The sequence below is a fragment of the Mobula hypostoma genome, chromosome 12 (genome assembly GCF_963921235.1).
Source record: "Mobula hypostoma chromosome 12, sMobHyp1.1, whole genome shotgun sequence".
In the NCBI taxonomy this organism is placed as follows: Eukaryota; Metazoa; Chordata; class Chondrichthyes; order Myliobatiformes; family Myliobatidae; genus Mobula; species Mobula hypostoma.
The window spans coordinates 16,141,265-16,153,496 of NC_086108.1; the positions used below are offsets into that span (position 1 = coordinate 16,141,265).

General features: G+C 44.4%; 1 protein-coding gene across 4 annotated transcripts in view; it reads right to left on the reverse strand.

The window, feature by feature from the left end:
• LOC134354630 (regulator of G-protein signaling protein-like) overlaps positions 1-12,232 on the reverse strand; it is a 182,983-nt gene that overhangs the window by 105,737 nt on the left and 65,014 nt on the right. For all 4 annotated transcript variants that reach the window (XM_063063659.1, XM_063063660.1, XM_063063662.1 and 1 more), the window contains 4 exons: positions 9,478-9,585; positions 6,547-6,652; positions 5,587-5,780; positions 3,751-3,877 (listed from right to left, as the gene is read on the reverse strand). In XM_063063659.1, coding sequence (XP_062919729.1) covers positions 3,751-3,877; positions 5,587-5,780; positions 6,547-6,652; positions 9,478-9,585 — 535 coding nt within the window. The remainder of the gene's footprint in view (positions 1-3,750; positions 3,878-5,586; positions 5,781-6,546; positions 6,653-9,477; positions 9,586-12,232) is intronic.

Here is a 12,232-nt window from a genome sequence, read left to right on the forward strand (position 1 = left end):
GCTAGGTTTATTCTTAGAACCCTTTTTAAACAATGGAACCACATGAGCTATACACCAATCCTCCGGCACCATGCCCGTTTCTAATTACATTTGAAATATTTCTGTCGGAGCCCCTGCTATTTCCACACTAACTTCCCTCAAGGTTCTAGGGAATATCTTGTCCGGACCCGGAGACTTATCCACCTTTATGTTCGTTAAAAGCGCCAGTACTTCCTCTTCTTTAATCGTCATACTTTCCATAACAACCCTTCTTGTTTCCTTTACCTTACACAATTCAATATCCTTCTCATTAGTGAATACCAAAGAAAAGAAATTGTTCAAAATCTCCCCCATCTCGTTTGGCTCCGCACATAGCCGTCCATTCTGATTCTCTAAGAGACCAATTTTATCCCTCACTATCCTTTTGCTATTAATATAACTGTAGAAACCCTTTGGATTTATTTTCACTTTACTTGTCAAAGCAGCCTCGTATCTTCTTTTAGCTTTTCTAATTTCTTTCTTAAGATTCTTTTTACATTCTTTATATCCGTCGAGAACCTCATTAACTCCAAGCTGCCTATATTTATTGTAGATCCCTCTCTCTTTCCAAACCAAGTTTCCGATATCCCTTGAAAACCATGGCTCTCTCAAACTTTTGACCTTTCCTTTCAACCTAACAGGAACATAAACATCCTGTACCCTCAAAATTTCACCATTAAATTACCTCCATTTCTCTATTACATCCTTCCCATAAAACAAATTGTCCCAATCAACTCCTTCTAAATCCTTTTGCATCTCCTCCAAGTTAGCCTTTCTCCAATCAAAATTCTCAACCCTGGGTCCAGTCCTATCCTTCTCCATAATTATATTGAAACTAATGGTATTGTGATCACTGGACCCGAAGTGCTCCCCAACACATACCTCTGTCACCTGCCCTATCTCATTCCCTAACAAGAGATCCAACACTGCCCCTTCTCTAGTTGGTACCTCTATGTATGGTGCAAAAAACTATCTTGCACACATTTGACAAACTCCAAACCATCCAGCCCTTTTACAGAAGGGGCTTCCCAGTCTATGTGTGGAAAATTAAAATCTCCCACAATCACAACCTTGTGCTTACTACAAATATCTGCTATCTCCTTACAAATTTGCTCCTCCAGTTCTCAGTCCCCATTAGGTGGTCTATAAAACACCCCTATAAGCGTCACAACACCTTTCCCATTCCTCAATTCCACCCAAATAGCCTCCCTGAAGGAGTCCACTAATCTATCCTGCAAGAGCACCGCTGTTATATTTTCTCTGACAAGCAATGCAACACCTCCCCCTCTTGCCCCTCCTATTCTATCACACCTGAAGTAACAAAATCCTGAAATATTTAGTTGCCAATCACACCCCTCCTGCAACCATGTTTCACTAATAGCTACAACATCATATTTCCAGGTATCAATCCATGCTCTAAGCTCATCCACCTTTCTTACAATGCTCCTAGCATTAAAATAGATGCATTTAAGAAACTCTCCACCTCTTACTCTCTGTTTATCCTTAATGGAGCAAACAACTTTGTTATCTTTTTCTTCCTTCTCCCCCACATCTTCGGTCTGAGGCTCCCGATCTCTGTCCCATGCCTATCCTCCCTCACACACTGTCTGCTAGCTTTCTCTATTTGTGAACTAACCTCCTCTCTCCTAGTCTCTTCAATTTGATTCCCACCCCCCCAACCATTCTTGTTTAAAGTTACCTTAGTAGCCTTCGCAAATCTCCCAGCCAGGATATTGGTCCCCCTAGGATTCAAGTGCAACCCCTCCTTTTTGTACAGGTTACACAGGTTAAGAAAGAGAATGTACTGGAACTGCAAAAAAAAATTAGGAAAGATCCATCCCCAGGTCCAGATGGGATATATTCAGGTTACTATGAGAAGCATTGACGATCTTTACATCCTCAGTGGCCACAGGAGTAATAACAGATAGCAAATGTTGTATCTTTGTTCAAAAAAGGTAATAGGGATAATTCTGGGAATTATAAATCAGTGAATCTTACATTAGCGGTGGGAAAACTAATATGGAGGATTCTTCAGGACATGATTTACGAGCATTTGGAGAAGCATAATCTTATTAGGATGGCTTTGTGAGGGGCAAGTCACAAGCTAGTTTGACTTTTTTCAGGAAGAAACAAAACAAATTGATGAGGGTAGAGCAGTGGATGTGGAGAACATGGACTTTTGTAAGGCATTTGACAAGACTCATCCAGAAAGTCATGAGGAACAGGATCCATGGAAACTTGCCAGTCTGGATTTGGAATTAGTTTGCCCACAGAAGGCAGAGGATGGTAGTGGCTGGTGAGTATTCTGTCTGGAGATCAGTGGCCAGGGGCGTTCCACAGGGATTTGCCCTGGGACTCCTGCTCTTTGTGATTTTTATTAATGACTTTGATGAGGAAGTGAAAGGGTGTGTTAGTAAGCTTGCAGATGACATGAAGGTTGTTGTAGATGGTGTAGAAGGTTGTTGTAGATTACAGTGAGACATGGACAGGATGCATAGCTGGGCTGAGAAGTGGCAGATGGAGTTCAATCTGGAAAAGTGAAGTGAGAAGTGATTCTCTTTGGAAGGTTGAACTTGAGGGCAGAGTACAAGGTTAATGGCAGGATTCTTAGCAGCATGCAGGGGTCCACATCCACAGATCCCTCAAGGTTGCTGTGCAAGTTTATAGGTGGTTAAGAAGGTGTATGGTGTGTTGGTCTTTGTTAGTCAGATGATTGAGTTCAAGAGCTGAACTCAATCATCACAAGCAGCTCAAGACCTCTAGTTAAACCACACTTCAGGATGCTGCCTGGATTAGAGAACACGCCTTCTGTGGTAAGGCTGAGCAAGCTAGGGCTTTTCTCCATGTAATGAAGGAGGCTGAGAGGTGCTTTAATGGAGGTGTGTATGAATGTGAGGAGGTGTCAAGGGTCAAATTTTTTACACAGGGTTTTGTAAGAACATTGCTGGAGGTGGTGGTTAAGGCTGAATCCACAGGGACATACACAGAGCAACTCAGCAGGTCAGACAGCAATAAACAGTCAATGTTTCAGGACTGGAAAGGAAAGAGGAAGAATCCAGAATGCAGGGGTGGGGAGGGGAAGAGTACAGGCTGGCAGGTGATAGGTGAAGCCAAGTGAGGGGGAAGGTAGGTGGGTGGAGGAGGGGGATGAAGTGAATAGCTGGAAGGTGATGGATGGAGGCAGTGAAGGGCTGAAGAAGGAGGGATCTGATAGGAGAGCAGAGTGGACCATGGTGCTGGAGACAAATTCCCAGGAATTTCCCACGTGGCTGTGATAGCGAGTCTGTGGTAGAGTCAAGATCCCCCTTCTTTTCTACTCCTGATGAAAGCTCTTGGACAGAAATGTCAGCTGTTTATTCCTCTCTGTAGATGCTCAGTTCCTCCGGCATTTTGTGTGTGGTGCTCTGGATTTCCAGTATCTGTAGAATCCCTTGTAGTTATCAATAGGGGTATTTAAGAGACCCATGGATGTAAAAAGAAATGCAGGGTTATGGGCTGTGTAGACAGAGGGGTTAGATTGACCATTGAGTAAGTTTCTACAGGTTGGGACAACATCCTGGGCCGAAGGGCCCACATTGTGCTCTGTACTTTCCTTATGCTTTTATGTAAAAAATCAGTAGAGCAAAATTACTTGTTTCAGTGTTGTAAATTGCTCCTGTTACCCAATCCCCCTCATCACACCACCATAAAATACTACAGACAAGCCTAAAGTAGCAAACCTGCCCTACTGACCAGCTCTGCAGGGACTTCTGAACTTCTGACTGAGCTTGTAACAGCATGCTCATTGTGACCGGCTTGCCATTCTCAATCGCTTCCATAATCTGTCTGATGATCTGTGAGCTGCACTGCAGGAGCTCCTCTAAGAGGTTGGGGAGGGGTGGGGGTTGTGGTGGGATGGCGAGAGACACATGAGAGAAATGAGAATGAATATTTTAGTTCGGCAAACATATCCCCTGTTTTCATCCCCTTCAGCAGGCATGTTGGTAGTGACTGGTTTCTTGGCAGTGAACCTCTCCCCATTAGACAGTACCAAGTGCTGGCTTCTCAATAAGCCAGAGCACTCTCTTTGCCTCATTGAATCTGATGAATTCAATAAGACAATGTGGGTCCGTAAAGCTATTTACTGATGTTTTCTGCTTGACTAGTTCCACTATGTGAACACTGATGCCCAATGATAAGTACCAAGTAAGGCACAGTTGATGGTCTCTTGAAGGCCCAATCAGGTCCAGTGGAGACTGGTCTACACACTCCAAAGCAAATCCTATGTCATTCATTCTCCAAATAACAGATCTGGATGGAGAGACAGTCAGCTCATCCATCATGTGACAGAGAAGAGATCTTCACCCCATCAACAATAAGAGTCATGCAGCAGAGAAACAGGTCCTTTTGTCTATCAAGTGTCCACCTGTACCAATTCTTGCTCCTTGTGACTCTCCTTCCAGGCTTATTTGCAGGGTATGTGGTTGCCCAGCTCACCAAAGCTCAGAGAACCCAGCTGCAAAGACCTCTGGGGTCAGGAACTGATGCCACACTCGGGATCAAACACAGCAGCATGTCAATATCTGTGGAAGCAAACCTGACACAGTCAGGGGAATTACTCGTCACAGGCATGGTTTGAGATGAGGCAGCAGGAAACCTCTTATGTGAATCTGGAACCTTCCAACAAGAGGGCTATGGTTATTCAGTGCTGGGAGTATCCAAGGCTGAGATTGATGAAGCTTTGGACACTAAGGGAATCAACGAAAATGATGAAAAAGTGTGACAGTGCAAACAAATTGAAGGATCACCGATAAGTCTATTGAATGTTGCAGCAAGCCTGAGGTCTAACTGTAGGCTCAGCAGGTCAGGCAGCATCTATAGCAGGAAATGATCAATCAATACATTAACGTATTGGAGAGGATCTCAGCTTTCTATCTTTGTTTGTAGGCCTTGCAGCTTGGCCCCTGCAAGGATCTAAAGTCCAGAAAGTCAATTGCCCTTCTTCCTCTGCAGATGCTGCCTAACCTGCTGAGATCCTCTAGTGTTCCATGAGTTGCTCCACATTCCAGTATTCATGTTCTTGTGTCTCCGGAGATCCAGTTGGTCCTACTCCTACTATAAGTTCTTATACAAGATCTTGATCAGATGTGTGTTTTAAAGAGAGAGAGGCAGAGAATTAGGAGAGGTTAGGCAAGGACTTCCACACTTTAGGTTTTGAAAGCTTAAAGGGACGACCATCAAGAAGAGTCTGAGGAAGCCAGAACTGGGGGTGGGGGGGTGTGTGGAGAGATTCAAAAGTTGTTGGAATTAAAAGAAAGAAGAAGCTTCTGAGAAATTTGAAAGCAAGAGTAAGAATCTTAGATACCCAAGAATTGTTTCAATGAGGAACAGACGTAAATCAGCAGCAGCAGAAATGACGGGGGTAGAGGACCTGGTGCAAATCGCAGCATAGCTGTTACCCTAACACTACTACAGTGCCAGTGACCTGTGTTCAATTCCCTCTCTGTCTGAGAAACACAATTGTTCATTGTGACTTGCTAAGGAGTTTAGAAAGGATTTGTCCAATTGGAGACTTTGTGTGGTACTCACCTGGGTTGACGTTCTTGTTGAAGAAGTTGTTAATAACCCAGTTGGTGTACAATTTTCTCTCGTTGGCAGTGGTGAGGTTTTGGAGGTTCTCCACTGCCTGCCAGAACTGCAGTGGAGGTTCTGCATCATAGATTTCCAGGAACCTCTGGAAGAAATGTATTCCTATCGGATCTGTCAGCACATCTGCCAGTTTCCTGCCAAGACACACAGCAAGTCAGTGGTCAAAATTCACTCCTGCTGTCCCCTGCATTTACCAACTGTAGAATGGCAACATCTACTAATGGTGTATGGATGAATTGGGAGGGGCCGAAGCTTCCTCTATGCTGTCTCAATTAAACACCCCTGCAACACTTTAGTTCAGTGTAAACAGGTTTGTCCCATCACGCCTTCGAGAAGTTTCCTTTTTTTGTGATATCCTGCCCCAGTTCACAGCATCAACACTGAGTCACACTCCCCAGAAGCCAACCTTTCAGACAGATTCCTCAGGGATATCAGTAGGAGGAAGGAGGATGTACCTGCATGACACTCAAAGCAAGCCATCAGTTCTTCATTGGCTACATCACCTGTTTGACACAGACTATGGGTTATGGAGCTTCTATGATAAGCAATGTGACTATTCCAATGGATAGGGCAATGACACAGCTCCACCATTGACCATATGTGAATCTCATTTTCGGTAGCCCAGCCCTACCCTTGACTTCAGCCACAGGGTGGTGAATCCATTGAATTCATTGCCACATATGGCTGTGAAGGCCAAGTCATTGAGTTTGATAGGCCCTTGACTATTCAAGGTGTCAAAGGTTAGGGGGAGGAGGCAAGAGAAGGGGGTTGGATGGGATAATATATCAGTCATAATGGAATAGCAAAACAGGGCTAAATGGGCTAATTGTGCTCCTATGTCTTCTGGCCTTATGGCCAGTGGAATCTGAGTGACTCTTATCTGCAATGAGGCCACCTTACCTGGGAATTCCTTTAGGTCTGGTCAGGATCTTGTCCCCAAGTTTCAGATGTCCCATGTTCAGCTTTTTCCACAGCTCCTCTCGTAAGATCTCTTTGTTTAGTAGACCTGCGAGGTAGAGGCCAATGAGTTTAAACTATTTTAAGGCTATTGTGACCATGTTAGGGAGGTGAGCATGATGATGCTAATCTGCTGGACAGGCTCACAGGCTGAAAGACCTATTCACCCAAAAGAGGTCACAACTGCTTGAGAAGGTGAGGATTTTTATGTGAAGGAGTGTCTCTCACCCACTGCAGAATTTAGGCAGCATTTGCCTAAACCCTCACCTTCTTAAGCAGTTGTGACCTCTCTAGCCTCAGTCTCCATTCTGACTCTGACATAGCCCCTGGCCTCACCTCACACTGTCAACTTCAAATGCCCAGTCCAAGCCCAGGTGTTAATGAGTTATTTACCACAAAGGTCTGCATGTTGCCATCTCTCTTGTGACCAGGTTTGAGTGATCTGAGATAGTGATTAAGATCCTTCCCCAGCTCTCTCCATATCCTCTCTGATCCGAATTCATCTCAGCTCAAAGTGTTTTCAGCTGCTTGAGGGTGAGTTCACCCCACAGTCTGAGGGTGCTTCTTATGCTGGGATCTGGTGGGGTTCAATACCAATGCAGCCGCTAACACAGCCATTGTATATCCTCAGAGAGAGTGCCACACTCCACCCTTTCATCATTGCTCCGCTGACATGTGAATCCTTGTTGTCTCTGCACCCATACATCCACACTGCTCTGTCCTTCCTCTTTGAAGAAAAAAGCAGCTGATTCCTCAACTAAATGTTCCTTAATCTCCCATTTCACATTGGACAGAACCCATGATCCTAAGAGTTTGGAATCCTAATATGGAATGGGAAATGGCATGTCAGTACCAGGATATTCAGAATGGTCAAATCAATCATTTGGATAGTGCAGACCTGAACCCCACTTCCTACACCAGTCAAGATGTATAGTGTTAAAATATAGACTCTGCTCTATTCCTACAGTCAATTGTTTTAATAGACATTCCATCAGCTAGTTGTAGAGTTGACTCTCTGATATTGTAAGAGATAAGTAGACTGGGTTTGCTGTGTTGGTGTTTTTAGCTACATAATCCTGTGATGCCCTATTTAACTAGACCAGTAGCCGCTGCATTTAACTGGACCTCCATGTAGTGAGCAATTTAAGAGATTTCCCCATGGTTCAGTGTTTGTCAACAGCCTGCTCTTTCTTTAGCGATACAGCACGGAATAGCCCTTCTGGTCCTTCGAGCCACGCTGCCCCCCCGATTTAACCCCAGCCAAATCATGGAACAATTTGCAACATCAATTAATCTACTGCCTGGTACGTCTTTGGACGTTCCACAGGGTGGGACGTACAAACACCTCACAGAAGATGCCGGAAATGAATTTTAAACTCTGACACCCCGACAGAGTGCTGACAACCGCAATGCTACCATGGCGCCCACATTTGCTGTACTGGTTGTTTTTAAATAGACCACTTTGTAATCTTGTAAATAGATTGTTTGCTCTGTTACTGAGTGTAGATTAGTGTAATCTAGGGATAAAAAGACTCTATTTGCCATATTACTTTGTTTAAACAGATTCTGCTTAGTTCTGTGTGTAAATATATTGCAAATGATGGAAAAAACTCAACAGATCAGTCAGCATCTGTTGAAAGAGGAAAAGGTAATATTTGAGTCCAAGACACTTCTTCAGATCAAAGAAAGAGAGAAACAGGTTGCTTAGGTAGGAGAGAGAGAGAGGCAGAAAAACCTAATCTTAGCCTTGTAAAAGTGACGTTATATCACTGTGTGAGAAATTACCCGTTCCATCCATTATCCTGCCCTAGTCTTCTCTGCTACCCAGATTAACTTGCTTCTCTCTCAGATCTGATGAAAGATTCCAGACCTGAAACTGTTCTCTTTCTACAAGTGCTGCTGGACCAGGTTTTTGCCGCATCTCTAATTTTCATCTCTGATGTAGCCCATGGAAGTACTTGTTGTATTTTTGTATTAGACTCTCCGTGGTCCAGAGTAATGATAGAGTGCGAACCCATGATCAGCTCCAATTCTTGACCAACTCACCAATTTAAACGTTGGGCAAGACTGAAATCAATGAGGACAAGAATGTAAGGCAAGTGGGTGTTCAGCGCTGTCTAAATCTTTGAATCTCCACCTGCCTGCATTTGACTGGTCTCCCTCTCCCTCTCACTTGCTGATGCCAGAGAAAGGTGCATGAGTCTTGGGTCTTGGGCAAGGTTTGATTGGCGTAGTTTGTGGACTGAACTCATTTTTAGAGGACTGCAGTTCATGTCACATGTGTTCTGGTTTCTAGTTACTCTTTTTTTTAATGCTATTTTGCACAAGTTTGTTCAGAGCAGACTGGCATGTGATAAAATGTGTCCAAACTTACAGCCTCCAATCAACAGATGACACAAGGCTAAATTGAACTGAACAGAACTAAACTGAACATTCTGAGCCTGTTTCAAGAATGTAGTGGTTTTATGTTTAATATTCTGTGTGTTACTTGCTCTTTTGTTTTGCAGTTTGCACAATTTGTTGTTTTTTTCGTGCATTGGGTGTTTATTGTTTTCTTTGAATAAGTTCCATGGTGTTTCGTTGTTTCATGGTTGTTTGCGGGAAGACAAATCTCATACTGCATATGTAGTTTAATAATAAATGCACTTTGAATCTTTGAGTATATTGTGTAAGAACTCTGGGGTTATTGCATGGCTGATTCAATACAGTCTCATATGGCACATACTATATTGTTTTCTTTAAGGTCTGCTACTAATTCTACCCTTCAGTGGGGGACACAGTGGTGTCAATACAAGTTCTAATCAAAAGTGATAGATGGGGCTGGTGGGCAGATAGCCAGCAAACTGGTAAAAACAATATAAGCTCCGTACATACCAAGTAGAACCATTTTCTTATAATATCGATGAAAGTTCTTGCTCAGCTCCTCAACTGCAAGTTTTGGATACTTCAGTGCAAGCTCCTCAAAGGTCATGCTCTTAATATCTGTGGGATGGGGTGGTAGTGGGACAGGGACAACAGAAAGACAAGGTCAGTGGTGCAACGAACGTCAGTCACTGGCTGACAGATTCTGGAATCAAAGTGAAGTGAATTTATGTCATAGAAATGGGTTATTTACAAATAGGCAGGATGTGAGAATGCAAAGAGGCCATTCAGGCTTGTGATAAAATATGCCAAACTCATGTAACACTCAGCTCTATCAACCCACGTTTGTCTAGGGGAAACCGCCGTCTGCCCGCCAGACTGTGTCTCATGTTTGCGTAGATGCTGTGTAATGCACTCCGGTACAACCCACAACGTTAAATATCAGGCAGCACACAATGTACGTTGAAACGACTACACTTTATAAGTATTACTGTGACTATGGGGTTAGTAGAGAAAGAAAAATATAAAAAGGCGCCAAAAATAGGGATTATACAGTTCTTGCACAACGTTGGAGCTCACGCAATGTCCTCAATCCACCATTTGATTTCCTCCGAACTCCACGACCCTCGGACTGGGACCAACCACAGTGGTCTACCAGAGCGCGTCCCGCATGTCCTTCCTCTTCGCCTCTCCTCGCCGATCTCCCGCGCACTCACCCAGGTTCCCACACATACAAATAGAATAACATGACTTCCATTGGTTAGTTCCCCGTTATCTATAAATATAACCCAAACATTTCAGCTACAAAGAACATTACCTCATCAGTTAACATTACAGAGAAGCCATTTCATTACAGCACTACAGAGAAGCCATTTTATTATTAGCAGTTAACAGTTACAATTACAGTTAATAGTACTGAGAACTCTACATTCTCCCCCCACCGAATTTAGTCATGCCCTCATGACGTTCAGATAATTCGCCAACCCTTCCTGCAAAACACAGAGCTCAATCCAAGTGCAGAAAGCAGTGACATAACTCCCCAAAGCAGTAGAGATCACACCCTCTCCCCAGGCGCTACATAGGCCAACCTCTCCGGGAGGTTCCTAATCCTCTGAGACCTCCATACCCCCTCTTCTAGATCGTCCATCTCAGACACTACAGGAGACATTTTGGGGCTACCTGGTGAAACCTCCTGCGATCTGTCACTCAAACCCCTCTGCAACTCGGAGCCCCATGTCCCGGGTTTAGGCCCCACTTCCTCTCCTCCCGAGTCTTGCTTCACTCCCTGTTGCCCACCAACAGCCCCCCTCACCTCCCCTGACACAGTGGGAGAAGGGCCTGGAACAGCAGCATGTACCACTCATCCTCCGAATCAGTATCCCTTTCCGGGGTTGGGCCTGGCCCCATCTCTTTCACGGTGGGCCCTTCAATCGCCCCGCACCTTCACAGAGTCCTCGTACTAGGTGTAAACTCCAACTCGGGCTCTAGGTCTACCTGCACCTCTTGTTCCGGGGCAACAGTTGGTTCCAATGGAAAATCTTGACAGGCCCCTTCCCTTCGTCTGGTCTCACCCGGAAAACCGGTAGATTTGGCATCTGACTCTCCACCACATAGGGCGTAGCCACCCAGCGGTCAGCCAACTTGTGCTTTCCAGGTAATCCCAAATTCCTTATGAGGACTCAGTCTCCCAGCAGGAGTTGGGAGAACTTCACTTTTTGGTTATACCTCCTCTTATTTCCCCGATTCTGCATGGCGGCCGCCACCCCAGCCAATTTGTACGCCCTTTTCAGCTCTCTCCTCATATCAGACACATACTTCAGATAACGCTTCGGTGGTACATCACCCGTGTCAGTCCCAAAACAGAGGTCAATGGGCAACCTCGCCTCACACCCAAACATCAGATAATAGGGTGAATACCCAGTGGCTTCATTGCGGGTACAGTTGTAACAGTGAACTAGATGCCCAATATGTTGACTCCATCTGCTGTTTTTGCTGATCTCCAAAGTACTGAGCATGTCTAGCAAGGTCCGATTAAACCATATATAGCCATATAACAATTACAGCACAGAAAAAGGCCATCTCGGCCCTTCTAGTCCGTGCCGAACTCTTACTCTCACCTAGTCCCACCGACCTGCACTCAGCCCATAACCCTCCATTCCTTTCCTGTCCATATATCTATCCAATTTAACTTTAAACGACAACATGGAACCTGCCTCAACCACTTCTGCTGGAAGCTCGTTCCACACAGCTACCACTCTCTGAGTAAAGAAGTTCCCCCTCATGTTACCCCTAAACTTTTGCCCTTTAATTCTCAACTCATGTCCTCTTGTTCGAATCTCCCTCACTCTCAATGGAAAAAGCCTATCCACGTCAATTCTATCAATCCCCCTCATAATTTTAAATACCTCTATCAAGCCCCTCTCAACCTTCTACGGTCCAAAGAATAAAGACCTAACTTGATGAACCTTTCTCTGTAACTTAGGAGATGAAACCTAGGCAACATTTTAGTAAACCTCCTCTGTACTCTCTCAATTTTATTGACATCTTTCCTATAATTCGGTGGCCAGAACTGTACACAATACTCCAAGTTTGCCTTACCAATGCCTTATACAATTTCAACATTACATCCCAACTCCTATACTCAGTGCTCTGATTTATAAAGGCCAGCATACCAAAAGTTTTCTTTACCACCCTATCCACATGAGATTCCACCTTCAGGGAACTATGCACCATTATTCCTAGATCCCTCTGTTCTACAGCATTCTTC